We start from the raw sequence: 18,288 nt of genomic DNA on the forward strand, positions 1-18,288 counted from the left end.
TGGATTAAGAGAACTGCTCCATCAGACCAGACATTACAGTAAAAACACATAAGAGCACATGTACAAGGATTGCCTAAGACAAAAACAACAAGCATGTTTGGTAGTGTTGCTTTAAAAAATAACATTATGAGATTACTGGTGCTTAGGTATATTGTCCAGAAGATGCACTTCCTTCTTTAAACTATTTACTCTGCTAACATGGGATAGCATACTCTACAACCCGTTATCTGTACTGTAGCTCTGCAGGCTAACCATAACAGGAATGACAGGTGCAGTTTGCCCTTCACGACTCTTAATTAATCTTTCATGTTTGATTATAAAACATAAAATAAAGTTGGTACAAGCATGCCTATACAGTAGCCTACAAATTCATACAACACGCATTTTTTTCCAATTCATCTGTAATGAAAAGGTTGAGTTATTTGCAGTACATCAAAGTAAACAGCAAGTGAGGGTACGTTACCTGACAGGTAGCAGCTTCTTTCTTTTGGCTGCTAACGATCCGACAGCAAATTTAACCCAAACATACAGTTTTAGCAGCTGCCTCTATGAAAACAAGAAAACATGGGCTCCTATAGCCTACAGTACATCATGTTTTAGGCTGCCCTCGCTGCTCTGGCCATCTTGCTAGCTGAGTTACACCTGCGCACTGACACAACACAACCGCACTGACACATCTGAAGGTGGCTACGTACAGCCTGCCAAGAAGTAGGAGAGAAACAGAAATGGTGCGAATGCATCAGGGATTTTCTTTTTCGTGGCAACAAAAGGAACAGGGAACTAGGGTGAAGTTCTCACACTAACAGATAACCTATTCCAAAACGTAACTAAATAACGTATCACTTGAATTGCAAAACGAACGCATTACATTACTCATTTCAGCAAAAAGGTCATCTGAGTACTCTAATTTGTAACACATTACCACTAATATCATCATAACTATATCATAACTGCTTTTTGTCCCATCTCTGTGCTTGTTTGGCCTTGCAGAAAAGTCCAGGAGGAGGAGCTGAGAGAAAATCATCCTTACTTTGATAAGCCGCTCTTCATCGTGGGGCGGGAGCACCGCTTCAGGAACTTTTGCAGGATGATTGTTCGGGCTCGCTTCAATGCGTAAGATCAGTCAATCTATATATGGTCTAAAGATGTTTCTCTCAGCAGCCTCTTGTAGCTCTGAATGGTCTTTAATTGGACTTCAGCATTAAACAATTGTAACATGATATCAATAGACTCCTCAGAGAGCTCATATTTACCCACCTGTCTTTGATTTCTTCAGACCAATGTCGTACTAGTGTTTACAATGTTTTATCTGCAGCATATTAGCAGAAACAGATGCCTTTGTGTGAGTTTGACTCACAAGACAGTTTTATTTTGCTTTTTTCTTCTGTCAAAATGTTGACAATTTGTTTTCTTTGTATGAATTCATTTCTAGATCCAAAACTGACCCCATAACAGGAGTGGTGAAAAACACCAAATACCACCAGCTGTAGTAAGTGTGATGAATTATTGATTCCTTCGCTCTCTATTGATCTGTTCGCTCTACAACAGTGGAATACTTATTAATTATGTAGCTTAATTGCCTGCCTGTTGTGCTTCCCCAAAAAACAGTGATAAGGAATGAAAATTGTGGAGTGAAGAAGAGCTGTGAAATAGATTTCACCCATTATGCAACCTAATTGTAATTCAGCCGAGCATGGAGTCTGATTATTAAAGTGAGAGGCAGTCCTTTGTATCAGATACTGTTGGTGCCAGGGGATTTTTACTGACTACCTGCTGGAGAATAGATTGGGCTGCTCACACATGCACACACACACACACACACACACACACACACACACACACACACACACACACACACACACACACACACACACACACACACACACACACACACACACAGATTTATTCACTCACTTTCTTATACCTCTCCTCACATATCCTCCCTCTATCTTGTCTTCCCCCTCTATATTTGCTGGTTTGCAAGCCAAATAACTTTCCTGACCTACTTAAGCTTAAAAAAACTATGACCATGTTAATTTGTGTCCCTGCAGCGATCTTCTGGGCCTTGTCACCTATTTGGACTGGGTTATGATTGTAGTAACCATCTGCTCCTGCATCTCCATGATGTTTGAATCACCCTTCACCAGGGTCATGCACGTCCCCATGCTGCAGGTATTAAAAGCAGATGGATCAATGGCTAAATGGACAAGCGAGCGGATGTGTGATTGCTGTTTCACCCGTACCCTCTGTTTCAGATTGGGGAGTATGTGTTCGTGATTTTTATGAGCATCGAGCTCAACCTGAAGATCATGGCCGACGGTCTGTTTTTCACCCCCACAGCTGTCATCAGAGACTTTGGAGGAGTCATGGACATCTTCATCTATCTTGTGAGAAATCTCGAGGCTGCTTCATTGAAACATAAAAAGGGTTATAATAAATAAATGGAGGAATCTTACTTGAAAAAGTCCTTGAGGGTAGACCAATCACATGTCATTTGTCTTATTTAAATAATAGCCAATTTCTGTTAATAACTCTCAGTTTGGTGACCTGACTGTCATCATTTCACATTTTATTACCCTTCTGAAACAACTCAATTTCTTATGTGCATCTAATTTGCATGAATATTCTGCAAAAAGCTGATTAAGTCTTTGTTCAGTGATGTTGCTTTACAACATGACTGTCTCAGGTTGGTTGTGATAAAGGAATTTGACAGTTACAAGGTTGTTATACAAATAATGAGATTGCAACTTTATGATCTTTTGAGTGCTTTCCCTTCCCCCTAACTGCTCATCGCCACCCTGCTATGTGTCTCTTGTAGGTGAGCCTGATCTTCCTGTGCTGGCTGCCTCCTGACGTCCCTCCTGAGTCTGGGGCTCAGCTGCTGATGATGCTGCGCTGCCTGCGTCCGCTCAGGATCTTCAAGCTGGTACCCCAGATGAGGAAGGTGGTGCGGGAGGTTCTCAAAGGATTCAAGGAGATTTTCCTGGTTAGTGGTTGGTAGAATCAGAGCAACAAAACTTTTGACGTAGCACTGAGATAGCTAATGTGACAGCAGAACATGCACAGCTCAGAGGACAAGAGACATGGAATCCTGTTAGCTCCCACAGTTTAAGGAAACTAGCTTTGCTTTTACTAACGTTGATACCAAGATCAGCATGAATCAATGCTACAACTACTTGCAATGTAGCTTCCATCTATTCCAAAAGTTGCCAGTTAACACAGTGTCTTGCTAAACTGAAACACAAGCAGTGCAGTAGTGTCCTTGCCTTACAGACGTCATAACTGTCTTTTTTAGGCCTTGTAGATCTAATATGAGTGAAGATTCAGCAACTGGGTTGCTAGTTTCTTGACCCGCATTTGTTCAGAAATAATTTCTGGTGGACTGCTAAGATCAAATAAATAAAATTTTTCTTTTACCGCTAGCTTTCTGCATACATCGGAACCCTACTACTCATGTTAAAATTACATGCCTCACAGAACGTCATCTTAAACCACAGAATGTATATAAAGTCAATGTCTGAAACCCGACCTATATTAGATAAATGGTTGTGATTGGCCTGAATCTGTCTAAACAAGAGAGGGGCCAGATGCATCTGCCAGATCACATAAAACATGAGCTCACAGATTCATCTGGTTCCCAGATGGTTATAATTGTAGAAGAAAACCATTTTCAAAATCACCACCACCGAATTATTCAGTACATTTGCTCAGTCCCAGAAGCAGAAAAAGGGAATCATATTAAAAACTGCAATTCATGTTAATCCCTGTCAATATGTACTGCGGGCAAATGTATGTAAATGTGTATAACATAGCTCGCTCTCCTCTCACTGTTTATCTTACTTTTGGCCACTTGATTGAGAGAAAACTGTATGAAATAATTAGAAAGCTAAGTGACAAAATAAAGCATTACCTGTGTTTTCCTTATCAGGCAGGCAGTTATTTGTTTACGTTTCACTTCAGTTCATTATAACATTAAACTTAATTTACTTACCACGAGGACTTGAATGCAGCGTTGTTTGGAAAATAGTCTTGAAAAAGCTGTTAGCTGTGTGAAAAACTATGACATTTAGAAAGTATTCATGTGTGCTCTTGTTGTTATTGCAATCTTGCCCATTTCCAGGCTTTGTTTACCTTTTGCTGTGCCTACCGAGGATTTTATTATGTTATCAGTACCTTACAATACTTACTGATTCTCTCTGAGTCCGACTTGGATTTTCCCATCTGAGGTCTCTACATCCACAGCTGTCTGACATCCTTAGCTCACTCTCTAATCTCACAGACTTGGATTATGTTGAACTGCCTGCCTTAAACTCCTGATTGATTTTCCTGCAGGTTTCCATTCTACTCCTCACACTCATGCTGGTGTTTGCAAGCTTCGGGGTTCAACTGTTTGCCGGAAAGCTCGCCAAGTGCAACGACCCTCACATCCTTAAACGGGTACAGCAAGAAACATAATCTCCTCACTAAACCACACCCCCTCCCATTCCTCACTCCCTGCAGAGAAGCACAAGTACAAGGAGTTTCCCCAGTCAAATCAATAATCCAATGGTTTCTTTTATCAACTATCTTAAGTGTCATTATAGATCTTTTGTCTTATTTCTATATCATTTTTAATTATATAGAAAACCCTTAATGATTGTTTTAACAGTATAGTGCTCAAATTGGTTTTCCAAGGAGAGTTCCAGTTTTCCCCTGTAATTTAATCTATTGTACTGTTTTACCTCATGTTCAGATAGTTGTTTCCCTCCTAATGTTGTGTTGTAAACTGTGTTGTTGGCTACAGGAGGAGTGTCATGGTATATTCCGAATAAATGTCAGCGTTTCCAAAAACCTCAACCTGAAACTGAGGCCTGGAGAGAAGAAACCTGGTTTCTGGGTACCAAGAGTCTGGTACAGCTGCTCGTTTTTCTATTTCAGCTTGATTTAAGATTGTTTTCTTCACTACAGCCAGAGATTGATGTACCCATTCTGTGCTTCCTCAGGGCCAACCCTCGTAATTTTAACTTTGACAATGTGGGAAATGCCATGTTGGCTCTGTTTGAGGTGCTGTCACTCAAAGGCTGGGTGGAGGTCCGAGATGTCATTATTCACCGCGTTGGACCGGTACTGAACCCAATCCTACCTTACCTTTCTTTTCTTTTTTCACCACTAACTCCTACGTTATCAGAACACAACAGTTTAAATACTTCTGTCCCTGCAGATCCATGGTATCTACATCCACGTCTTTGTGTTTCTGGGCTGCATGATCGGACTCACTCTGTTTGTTGGTGTTGTCATTGCAAACTTCAACGAGAACAAGGTAACAGCCACACTCATAGATACAACCTCCAACTTTTTAAGATGATTTTCAGGGTGTTTCTACCTGTTTGTACCTTATATGGTAGTAATGAGACTAGATCACCTCCAGCATTGAAGTGTGTCATGTCTCCCATTATCAGGGCACTGCTCTCCTGACAGTGGACCAGAGGAGGTGGGAGGATCTGAAGAGTCGACTGAAAATAGCCCAACCTCTCCACCTGCCACCCCGCCCAGGTGCTCACACAAAAAACATGTTCATGTGGCGACCAATGACTACTCAGTATTCATTCTTACATTACAGTGTTGTCAGTGTATTACTGCTGCCAACGTGGAAACACAAGTAAGCAGCAGCAGCTCAGCAACACAGCCGCCACGCACTACACAAGCATCCAGTGTGGCCAGTCAGTAAATGTCGGTCCACCTTAAATGAGCCTGCATCGAAGTTGTCGCCAACTGTGTGTGTGGCTAACCCCCTTCACTTTAATCAGCAGGTTTGAAGCAAATTGTCCTTGAGTAGTTCTAATATTTACTCACTGACAAATAGCCTGAACTGTACACACCACACTGCTACATTCAAAGGTATAATGTTACTGTAAACTTCATGATCAGCTTCAAACATGCTCTCTCTTTTTCTCATCTATCTCATCAACTCACATTCAAAGATAAGAGAAAGCGCAGCTGGTGTCTGTGTATTGATGCTGCAGAAAATCAATATTGAAACGGTTCAAATATTCAGAATCAATATGTATTGAAAAAATCAATACTTTTGACACTACTTTTAACACCACATCCCATTTTGGGACTGCATCTGGCACAGTTGTGATGCTATTGTGTTGACAAAACCTGTCCACAGACAGACAGACATGTGAATGCCTGGCAAAGTACTCAAAATTGCTCCTGTCTCTAGGTGTCTCCAGGGCCAAATTTTGCTATGATGACACACATTCACAGACAAGCTGTTGTGGCTGGTAATAGACCACAAACAGATACACCAAATGCTTTGGTGATGGAGTATCAAGCACAGCATTATGAAAGTCATTCCCTGATCAATCATGCAGTGTGTGTCTGTGCATTGTTAAGTGGCACCTGCATGATTAATCCATGTTTGATGGTCCTTGTTTTTCATTCAGGATTGGTGCCTGGAGGGATGCAATAACACCCAAGTGATGACTCGCAGCAGTTATAAAAAAATCTGAACAGGAGGACAGATATTATAAATGGCTCAGACACTGAATCATGCATGTCACAGCCTTATAAAGCACATTTATTTAACAAATTGATCATATTATTACACCAGCTTTATCCACACCAAATTTCCATTCATGGACAAGCAGTAACTGGTTCAATGTTGAGTTTACTTTTATTTTAAACACAAGCAAACTATTGTCATTGATCACATTTCAACATGGGAATACTGTGCATTTACTGTTGTTCTTCCTTTGATTAGAGCTGTGAGAATAGTTGAAATGCCTCTGAGGCAGTGTGGGAAATCGCCTGTTAGTACACTTGCGGCTGAGAACTAACAGGAAATCAATGGCATCAGTTTTAGTCAGCAGTGCCGCTGACACCAGCAGTCTCAAACCTGACTTTGATCCCCATCCAGAGGCCCTCTGCTCTGGCGCCACTCACTCACCACTGGCGGATCATTATAGCACTGAGCTGGCCTTTACTCACACGCTCCTACTCAAAGTACTTGCAAAAATCGGCCCTGTGGTCAGCCGCCATATGTAATCAAAGATCCTGCCACTGAATATACTGTTGTTAAACTTCTATTTCATCTTCATTTAACTGTCTGCTCTGAAGTGGACGCACGGGATGATTGTAATAAGGGTTTTCAACAAGGAAAATTTGTTGTGACAAGGATAAAATATTATAACTTTCTTCGAACCCAAAGATACATGAAACAAGCATGGACATAAAATGCATGTGCGTGTAAATGGGGAAATTATTTGTGCAGAGAATAGTATCATTAGGTAGAGTTAGTGGGCTTTAGCAATGGCCAATCACATCAGCTTCTCTTATTCCTTTTTAAATAAAGATACGTTCAATTTATGTGTTAGGGGACCCTGACAGACAGTTTTAAAGCCAGTGATGTAACCGTTACCTCTCTATGCAGTATGCAAAATGTATAAAACCGCAAGGCACATCTTCAGTGTTGGCGCTTTTTTTAACCTTATCTTGACAGTCTAGAGACATAAGTCTGCCTGTAAAACTGGCAGCACAGATATCACACTGAAAAGAACACCCAGGCAGTCCATGAGCGCCATCTGCAGGACAGTAAGGGATACCATCACAGACTTGAGCACCAGCAGCTGACACTGCTCAAACATTTCAAACGTTTCAGATTCACTAACTAACTTGATCAGAGAGCCACTCTTACTTTATTGAAATGTTGAAATAAACAATAAATCTCTGGTCTTCTCTCTGCATGACAGAAAACGGGGGTTTCCGGGCTAAGATGTATGACATTACTCAACATCCCTTCTTCAAACGGGGCATTGCTGTGTTGGTGTTGGCACAGTCAGTGCTGCTGTCAGTCAAGGTAAAGCCTCATAATTACATTGCATCATGTAATTTCAGTAACACTCTATGAAGCCCTTGTCTATAATGCATTTTAGCACATAATGTGTTCAAATGCACCTATAGCACTGTATCATCATAATTATAAACCATAAATAATGAATGTTCCCGATGCTTTATAGCCATAACTCTGTCTGTAATGCATTCAAAACATACTAATAATGCATCATAGTGAGCCTGTACTTAGCAGTCATAAATCTTCAGAATGCATAGTGCATAGTGTATTAAAATTCTCACCGTTGTAATACATTGTAATCACTAATAACACATTATGATCGTTATTATAATGGTTATAAGTCACTATAAGTGAACATGGTTTGCTTCAAGTAAAGTGAAAAGAAAAAGATAAAGTCAATGAAAAACAGCACACAAATGCTGTAAAATTGTTTTTTTAACAGGCACTAACATACTATATACTATTATTATTGTTATAACAAATTGTGAATATTCATAGGAGCTTATAACTATGATAATATAGTGCTATAGGTGCATTTTTAACACATTATAGGTATGTTCATCATGCCATCATGTGCTTAGTGTTACAGTCATTTAATTTGTGCATGCTTCCTTTTTATTTTGTCTAAATTTTCTATGAATAAAGTTCTTGACTTTATTTCTTTTGCATTGCCAATCACAATTTAAGTGTTTTATATCAAAACGTGCTAAATAAATATAACATGAACTGACATATTGACACTTGTGTGAATCTACTCTTCTCCAGTGGGACGTAGACGACCAAGTGACATTTCCTCTTGCCACCATGTCAGTAGTCTTCACCTTTATATTTGTACTGGAGGTGAGCCTGTTCTCCTGTCTACTCCTGTGTCGGTTTCAAGGTTTAACTTTGATTGCCTCCTCTGGGTATAGACGTCTGTCTGATGTTACTTGGTGGTGTTGTTACCCAGGTGACCATGAAGCTGATAGCCATGTCTCCAGCGGGTTACTGGCAGAGCAGACGGAATCGCTATGACCTGCTGGTCACATCACTGGGTGTCATCTGGATAGTCCTGCACTTCTCCTTACTGGTTAGACAAATCACTGTCACATTAAAGGAACGTTTTAATAATTCTAATTAAGTCAGTGTGTGCAAATAACTCATCATCATACCCCCTCCAGAATGCATATACCTACATGATGGGCACCTGTGTGATCGTCTTCAGATTCTTTACAATATGTGGGAAGCATGTAAGTATATTTTTGAACACACTCATTTTAGTGTGATTTTCCCAAAAAATATTGTGTGTTGCAGCAAAATATGCTTCTGAATGTTTGTGTGTGATGAATAAAGGTGACACTGAAGATGCTGCTGCTGACTGTGGTAGTCAGCATGTACAAGAGCTTCTTCATCATCGTGGGCATGTTCCTCCTTCTCCTATGCTACGCATTTGCTGGTGTTGTTCTCTTTGGAACTGTCAAATATGGAGAGAACATCAACCGGTAAGGATTTTATCTTCTGTTATTTGACCACACAGTGAACATTATAATGAATGCGTGTTCCTGCTGATGATCACTGTACAGTAGAAGTCACCCTTATAGAGTTTTCTGATTCTGTCTGATTGCAGGCATGCTAACTTCTCCACAGCGGGCAAGGCTATCACTGTTCTCTTCCGTATCGTCACAGGGGAAGACTGGAATAAAATCATGCATGACTGTATGGTAAGATGGGCTACAGGTCAAACACGCATCCCTACAAACAAAACAACAGACAAACTATTCCCACTCTGGATTACATCCCACTCTTATTACATTGTGTTGAAAGGGTCACCTCACCTCAATTTTTTGCAGCTACCCACAACACAATGAAGGCAAATAAATAGATTTTTGTTTGTTTTGCCCACATCAAAATTAACTTTTACATCAGTTAGACAGACAGGTAGTCAGACTGGAACTGCTTTCTAGCAAAGAAAACTGCTGACATGGCTTTGTGCATGGTTTCACTATATACAAAAGTGATTCCAAAAAATTTGGGAAGCTGTATGAATCATAAATATAAGACAATGTGACCATTTCTGAATCCTTTTTGACATACAGTCAAAAAGACATTATATTTAATTTTTGACCTCATCATCTTTGACGCCAGCAATATGTTTCAACATGTTGGGAAAAGAACAACAAAAGACTGACAAAGTTGTGGAATATTCCACAGATAAACAGGTTAATAGGTAAGAAGTGATAGTATCATGGCCATGTTTGTTTATTAAATGAGTGTCCACACTATGATTTGCAAGTGATCACCTCCGACTTGTCGTCCACACATCACAGATATATCTGGTGATGCAGCTTTCCAACATAGAAGCCCGATCTACAATCACACTATGAAGACACAGAGCAGGAAGTTTCAGCTTGACCGTTCACAGACGTACTTAGCTACTCTGATGCACTTTTATCTCTCTGGATTTGACAGCACTGTTGTGTGTCACGCTGCAAGTGACAGAAAAGACGCTTTGAAATCTGATATGAGTGGGCAGAGCGTCAGGACTGAGACACATCTGTAGAAATCAAATTTGAATCGCATTTCAAACCACTTCCAAATGTGCTTTGGATCCAATTAGTAAAAATCCCATTTCTTGTGTTCATCTCGTAATTCACAAACAGGGCTGGGCTGAGGTTCACCACTTTGTGAAACACATGCTTGCATAAAGGAGATTACTACATGGGCTCAGGAACACTTTTGTTTTTATGCACTGTTTTTGTTTACATTGCATCCCAACTTTTTTGGACTCAGGGTTGTAAACAAAATGACATTGTCTTTATTTTTATTAGTTTGTTGAACCACCTTTTATGGTAATACGGGGATTTTCGTTTTAATGTCCCATACATGAAAACAAGTGTTTTGTCTTTTTTCCTGTTCCCAGGTGCAGGCCCCATTCTGTACTCCAGACAAACATCGCTACTGGGAGACTGACTGTGGCAACTACGCTGGGGCGCTTATCTACTTCTGTTCTTTCTATGTCATCATAGCCTACATCATGCTCAACCTACTAGTAGGTGAGTGTGTATAGTTCTACTTGTATTAAGGGAATTGTGTGGACCAAACCTTCTTCACACAGGAACATTATGGGGAACTTATTTTCAAATTGGGGCTGAAAATAAGTTCACACAAGGTACCCTTTTACATTTTAAGCATAAGACTTTTAATTAAAGTTAGAGTAATTTTAAGGATGATAAACTTTGCTTTGGCAACAGCAAGGGCTTTATTTCATTTCTGCCTCAGGTTATGCAAGACTGCAGCGCTCATAAAGCACACTTACGTGTAGTTTTGTCATCTCTCCAAAGGGAAAACAAAGAGTTTCTCCAGAGACGAGTTTAGGTTTTATAAAAGGAAAGGAGTTGCACGGAGTAGAAATCAAAATGAGTCTTAGACAGGGACCAAACCATCTCTTGTAGAATCTCACACTCTACAGTGTGTATTCTCTGTTTTTGTGGACTATATGTGTATTTTTCACATCCATATGAGTTATAATATTTTCTGGAAAGACACAGACAGTGAGGCATTTAACACAGTTACTTACTATGATGTAAGAGCCACCACTCACTACCCCCAAAAAACAAGAAATCCCACATACAAAAGAGCAAGAAGAATGACAGGAGCAAGTAGAGGAAGCTTGAATGTTGTATAAATAAAAGTGAACGACGGAATCAAGTGAAAAAATTAAGTCAAAGGGATTGCATCTTAAAACAAACTGTGTAGATATTGCAATTATAAAATATTTGGATTTGAAAGTATTGATATCTCTTGCTATTGCTGCAGCCATCATTGTGGAGAACTTCTCCCTGTTCTACTCCACTGAGGAGGACCAGCTGCTGAGCTATAATGACCTGAGGCACTTCCAAATCATCTGGAACATGGTGGATGACAAACGGGAGGTGAGAAAATTAGCGATAGGAGAGAGGGTGAGGACACAGCGGAGGGGAGAGGAAAACGATCATATGGCTGTGAGCCATGGATAATATAGAGAAGATAAAAGCAGGATGAGAGCTAATGAGATGGGCTGAAGGGAATTAAGTTATGGCATTGAGTAATAGGAATAAGAGTAAAATAGAACAGTGGGTGCTGGATTAAAAATGTAGCCTTCCTTTTTATCTGTGATGTCCCGATGTACTGTAGGCTTCTCTTTTGGGATTATTTGTGCAGATATGTACAATTATAACGTACAGAACAATATATATTTGTAAGCGGGAGCCCTTACCTGCATATATTCTCCTTTGGTAGTCACTAGCTCTTATTGTACCACCCCAAAAAATCAAAAAAGGGGTTTTAACACTCTGCCTGAAAAGAAAGTGCGTTGATATAAAGTTTTAAGGGAGCCTCTTCAAGTGAATTGTATTCTTATGTTGCACCATAAATCCTAATTTGAGTCTGCTATATGAGGTTTCAGCCAAAAGATGCTTGAAAAAAAAAACATCAATCAACAGAGTAGAAAAAAGTAGTTTCTTTTTTATATTTGGTACATCAGCCTTGATTGGAATCAAATCAAATCAAATAATTGTTTAGCATACAGTAAATGTTAAATATTTGAAATTCAGGTCAAAGCTTCAGCATCATAGACTTGAGTCAGCTCCTCTTGATTAACCCTGTGACCTTTGCGACTGTTTCCCCAGGGCGTTATCCCAACGTCCAGGGTGAAGTTCCTGCTCCGTCTGCTCCGAGGCAGGCTGGAGGTGGACCTGGACAAAGACAAGCTGCTGTTTAAGCACATGTGCTACGAGATGGAGCGACTGCACAGTGGAGGCGACGTGACCTTCCATGACGTGCTCAGGTGACCATTATGTACACCTCATGTACATACAGTGTAGATGTATTCAAGATAAAGGGCCAGAAACACCAAAACAACTACAACAATAACTTTCAGAGCCACTATATGAACAATAGAATTACTGACAGACAATCAAAATCCATCTGAATTTACAAGGCAATCAATTAGCTCGATTTTGGGGACATTTTTCGACAAAATAATGTTGCAGGAGTGCTTATGATATTGGTTTCTAACTGTAGCCGACCTCTTTTATGTACACTAATTGAAAAGACAACTTAATAAACACATGACGTACAGTACATTAGTCTGCAAATTACACGTAAAAATGTTACCTGAGACATACTGCCAAACAGACTTTGGTGCTGATGGAGTCTCTGAAGTTTGTTTTGTTCTCTTTGACGATCGCCAGGATAACTGATGTTGACTCGTACAAAAATAATAAAAATTTGTCTTCAAAAGACAACATCTCTTGTAACAGAGTGTTGGATTTTCCTAAATCCTCTCTCGTCTTTGAAGGATTTCATAGAACCTATACCTCCGGGGTTTTTTGTTTATCTCTCTGTGTAACATACAGCAGTAACAGATCATAAAAATACATTTTTCTAAGCTGCCGACACAGCTGGAGTGTGCTCGGTGCCACTGTTTACTGAACGCTATTGTTCATCAGTGTGGATACTCATGATGTTATCATTATATTTATGGTTATACAGAATGTTGTTGGTATGGATAACCCTTAACACAAAGTAACATCCAGACTGAACTGTACACCCTTCTTTACCGTCTTTTATGCAAAAATAATATAATAAACTGTCTTGTTAAATCTCCACTAGGAAATATATTAATGTAAATATACACCTGTTCATTCAATCCCAGAATCTCTAATTGAAGCTGCGACAGAAATATTTGCCATTTCTGTCCAATTGAAATTCTGGTCAGAGGGATCTTCACTGGAGAAACTCTATATTTTGCACAGGAGGTAACAACCTGTCACCTGAAAGCCAGGATCTAGAGAAATTGAGGCTGAATGTCTTCAATACCTTGACTCCCCATGGTTGAAAACAAATAACTTGGGGTTAGAGTTACTTATTACCTTATTTCAGGGTTAAGAAGTCCAGTTGGGTCTGGTTTGTTTGGTGGTGCTTCTGTTCTGCATTGTATTTTTGAATTAAAGCCTGAATAATCTTTCATTTTAAGGACGCAGACACTAAATATGTCCCTCTTTTGGCTGTGTGTGGGGTTTGTTGTGTGTGTGTGTGTGTGTGTGTGTGTGTGTGTGTGTGTGTGTGTTATACAGCATGCTGTCATATCGCTCAGTGGACATTAGAAAGTCTCTCCAGCTGGAGGAGCTGTTGGCAAGGGAACAGTTGGAGTACACCATTGAAGAAGAGGTTGCCAAACAGACAATACGCATGTGGCTGAAGAAGTGCCTCAAACGCATCCGGGCGGTTAGTCTCTCAACAGAAAACCCACTTATTGCCAGAGTATTACAGTCTCCACACACTACAGTATCACACACTGACCACACTACGTCCTTGTGTGCTTGCAGAAGCAGCAGCAGTCGTGTAGCATCATCCACAGCCTGAGAGAGAGCCAGCAGCAGGAGCTGAGCCGCTTCCTCAACCCCCCCAGTATAGAGACCACCGTGCCAAGTGAAGACCACAACACTAACAACCCAGACAACCCCTCGCAGCCTGAGGTAAAGCCTCGCATCCATACCAACACCGCATACACACTCACACATGCTCACAGCTTGATATGCAGAAAGCACATTGTATAATCTGCAGGTGTGCGCTTGCACTGGTGAAAAAAAGGATGTGTCCTCTTTGTTTAGATGAGTGGTCTCCAGCAGCTACTGAGCCCCACGTTGTCAGACAGAGGAGGCTACAGGCAGGACTCGTCAGACCTGGGGAGACCACAGAGGAAGCTGGGACAGTGGCGGCTGCCTGCAGGTGTGTAAGCTTCTCTATACTGTCTATTGCAGGTGGCACAGTTCTGTAGAGGACGTTCTGTTAAAGTGAGTTTGAACTTGAACAAATCTTTTTGTGTGTCTCTGCCAAGGAAAGCCAGGGCCTGATATTACAGAAAGTAATTCATTTATCCACACGAGTCAGTTAAAAGTACAGACGTACTAACTTAAAACTCACAAAATTCCAGTTTTTTAAGGGAGTCTGGGATAGAATTGTTCGCCACCTCATATAACTCATGTGCAGGTTTTGCTCTGGAGGTCCGCAGAGATCCGTTCTCAATGAGGATACCCAGAACACAATAAAAATACCAGGTGTAAATGCAAAGGCAAGATCAGATTGTTTGTTATCCAGACAACGTATTCAGATACAAATCCCATTTTAAAACCAGTCGGAGCCCTTACTGTGTGGAATTGTAAAAATGAAAGAAATGCAAGTCGAATTGAGACGAGAGTCAGACTGTAAATTCTCTGTTCTTTGCGTGTGTTGTGTCAGGTCGCACAAGCGTCAAGTCCATAGTGTGTAAGATGAACCCTGTCAACGATGAGGCATCTTCAGGTTCCGAGGTGAAGAAGTGGTGGACCCGTCAGCTGACTGTGGAGAGCGACGAGAGCGGCGACGACCTCATCGACATTTAGCGAATGAGGCGCAGCGCATCCTGCCGTTTTTTACAGATGAGTTGGGAAGCTTGCTGGCTCACTCCAAGCCATTTAATTTCCTCCTGGTCCCCCCAGATCAGTGGAAACAATGCTTTTTATAATATTTTCTTATCAAGGTTCACAACTGTTCAGAAAGTATGGTAGGCTGTGCAGGCTCTCGATGAAATATTCATTGAGCAACCAATCTGGCATACAGTGACATTTTCCGACTTCTGGGATAGGTATTACTTTTCCCCTGTGATTTCCACTCATTATGATTGCTGAGTTTTTCTATGCAGGCACATATTAAAGCAGACTGTGAGAGGGAAGGACATTTTGCATTCATTAAACAAACCAAGAAGCTGCTGCTGTGTGTTTTCTACTGTTCTGTCAGTTGTGTTGATGCAGCTACAAAAAATTGTGATGTCCTTCCATGTCAATGCTTTGTCTCCATTCTTATGTTGTAGTCCATGTTTCAGATGATGTCTTTTCAGTATTGATAGTATAAATATCGATTTTCATATAGTCACTTTATACTTAAACCAGGCCTCCCGTTCTCGTTGCTGGAACAAGGAAATTTGAGCAACTTCTAGATTTATGACTGTGAATGTAATTTAAAGTCAGATCTATCTTATGTATTTGTGTGGAGTTAAAAAAATGAAATATTTTGTAAATTATTATAAATCCTTAGCTTTATCAAGTATTTAATTATTCTAATAAAGGCCGGCATTGCTTAGGCATTTATGAGCAAAAGAATGTCACTTTTCATTTCCTTTACATTACTCTGCATACTTTAAGTGATCACAAAACGGGCAGTGTTTCTAAAACTGGGAGGTGGGCCTCACTGCAGAAGTGGCGTGGATGACCTGGGGGAAAAAATGAGTGAAACTAAGTTGAATTAATTTGATTTATGTGGTGATAAGAAACATGCAAGAGTTTTAGACATTTACTAAAATTCAACTCCTTTTTTTTATTAGTTGCTCCCCAGTCATTATTAATGACTGATAAAAATGGCGGGGTTGATTAAAGTTGTGGGATGGTAGATGTAAAGGAAGGGATGACAGTAAAAACTTTTGAGAACCACTATAATAAGGGGACCATTATTCATGAGACCGTTCTCTACCAATGTGATAATATTTATAACATGTTGAAATATTAATCATAATCAGTACAATTTTGAATTGTTCAGACAAACTGAAAGATTTAATGTTTATCTATGCACCCACATGCTGATGAAAAGTCGGATTGAGTTTCGTGGTCCACAAAATATTTCTGGAGCTTCACAGCAAGACAGTGTTACAGCATTCTCGCAAACAACTGAAGTAGATGGGGACTTTTTTTAAATCATAAAAATAAAAAAACAACCAGAAAAAAGATAAGATGGCTCCATAAAGCACATCTGAGGTAAACCCAGTCTACAGCATCAGAGATCCGAAATGGATTTGATGTTTGATGTTTGAAAAGACGTTATTTATACCCTTAATTAAGCCGAAATCTCCAATGTAGCTGCTAAGCTAAAAGCATGAGCACACGCCTTGTCCGAAGTGGGTGCATGCGCATCAATGGTGTATATAATGTCTCCCTTTAGAGTCTTTTTTCAGTTGTTTTTTTACATTTTAAAACAAGTCCCCAGCTGCTTCAGTTGTTTAGGAGAATGCTGCATCACTGTTTTGCTGTGAAGCTCCAGAAATGTTTTATGGACTTCGAACTTCACCCCACTTGCCATGAGGCAGATAATGGTCGAATTTTCATTTCTGAGTGAACTAATCCTTTAAAGTAAAGTTTGCAGATAACAGAAGACCTGGTCAGAAGAATTTCAAATCCATAAGTATTTGCTTAAAACGATTTTCCATCTGGAATTTTGGCTTCACAATAAACCAAAAATCTGGCACTTTTCCAGCTCTCTTTATTGTTTTAAATGCTGATCATGGTCTACAGTGCGAACCTTAAACACAAGTCCTGAGTCTTTCCCTTAGAAAGCCTGTTGCCCCCTTTCATCATGACTTGTTTTACACAGTGATTCAATTCAATTTATGAGGAATTTAATTATCCCTCTATGAGTTAAAAAAAATGTGGGATTAGACTAACGAAGGGGGTAATTGAGTGGACAGATGCTGTTTAATGATTCTCCTCACATACATCTGCTCAGATCAAACACTCCCCACCCCTTCTCTGGATAACACTGCCCTCTCCTGGATACATGCTGAGCTGCCCTGACAAGCTGTTGAGTTTCTTTTTTTTTTTCAACTTAGTTGGAAAAATGGAATGGAACCAATTGACTGCAAGGGCTTTTCCTTTCAACTACGTAATATTGTGTCGGTTTTCCTCCTTCTTAACATACTCTCTCCATTGAGTCATTGCTTATCCTGCTGCTGCCCTCCACTCTCTCCGTCTCACTGTGATGCCCGATGATGACAATGATGACAGTCCTGTCGTCTGCCATGTGCAGCTTGCTGTGGATCTAGATGAGCTCAGTTTCCAACCAGCCATCCAGGTCAGCATGAGTCTGCTGTCCACAAAATGAAATGTATTTGATCCAGTGTGAGAACAACACACAACCGCACACAAAACACAAACACATAAACAGAGGTGTGTGTGTATTAGCCTCTAATTTTACTCTCTATACTCCTTGATGGTGTATTTCTTTCTAGTTAATTCATCACACAATTGCTCCGGCTTGGATTTGAGCTAATTGACTAATGCACTCAACTGTCGGCTGCAGCTTAAGCGTTCTCCTTGTTAGACACAGAATTAGCCCATTAAAAGAGACAGGGTCTTCATTTGTCCATTCAAAAGCCCAGTAAGTTTCACAGTTGATGGAGTGTGTATGGGGCTGGCTGGATAATGAATGTGAGGGGAAGCAGAGAGAGTGTAGAGAATCAGCTGCCGGTGGGACGCCCACTTGCTCTATAGAAATCATGACTTACTCACACATTCCAGTCTCTCGATGACTGAGTGCTCCCCCCGACATATGGTCCTGTAGGGAAACAGTGTGACATCAGCCCTCTTGCCAATCAACTGTCTTTAATTTCTCTTTTCTCGCTCTTTCTT

General features: G+C 40.3%; 1 protein-coding gene across 1 annotated transcript in view; it reads left to right on the top strand.

Moving 5' to 3' along the window:
• The window catches only part of nalcn (sodium leak channel, non-selective), an 80,949-nt gene extending 65,712 nt beyond the window's left edge, over positions 1-15,237 (top strand). The window contains exons 22-44 of the mRNA XM_073473909.1: positions 991-1,113; positions 1,433-1,489; positions 2,052-2,172; positions 2,256-2,387; positions 2,819-2,986; positions 4,333-4,437; positions 4,784-4,890; positions 4,983-5,103; positions 5,201-5,299; positions 5,439-5,532; positions 7,734-7,840; positions 8,600-8,674; positions 8,784-8,903; positions 8,995-9,063; positions 9,167-9,315; positions 9,441-9,534; positions 10,734-10,866; positions 11,630-11,745; positions 12,481-12,638; positions 13,930-14,080; positions 14,182-14,331; positions 14,467-14,584; positions 15,095-15,237. Coding sequence (XP_073330010.1) covers positions 991-1,113; positions 1,433-1,489; positions 2,052-2,172; positions 2,256-2,387; positions 2,819-2,986; positions 4,333-4,437; positions 4,784-4,890; positions 4,983-5,103; positions 5,201-5,299; positions 5,439-5,532; positions 7,734-7,840; positions 8,600-8,674; positions 8,784-8,903; positions 8,995-9,063; positions 9,167-9,315; positions 9,441-9,534; positions 10,734-10,866; positions 11,630-11,745; positions 12,481-12,638; positions 13,930-14,080; positions 14,182-14,331; positions 14,467-14,584; positions 15,095-15,237 — 2,710 coding nt within the window. The remainder of the gene's footprint in view (positions 1-990; positions 1,114-1,432; positions 1,490-2,051; positions 2,173-2,255; positions 2,388-2,818; positions 2,987-4,332; positions 4,438-4,783; positions 4,891-4,982; positions 5,104-5,200; positions 5,300-5,438; positions 5,533-7,733; positions 7,841-8,599; positions 8,675-8,783; positions 8,904-8,994; positions 9,064-9,166; positions 9,316-9,440; positions 9,535-10,733; positions 10,867-11,629; positions 11,746-12,480; positions 12,639-13,929; positions 14,081-14,181; positions 14,332-14,466; positions 14,585-15,094) is intronic.
• Positions 15,238-18,288: the final 3,051 nt, after the last annotated feature.

Source organism: Pagrus major, chromosome 9 (genome assembly GCF_040436345.1).
Source record: "Pagrus major chromosome 9, Pma_NU_1.0".
NCBI lineage: Eukaryota > Metazoa > Chordata > Actinopteri > Spariformes > Sparidae > Pagrus > Pagrus major.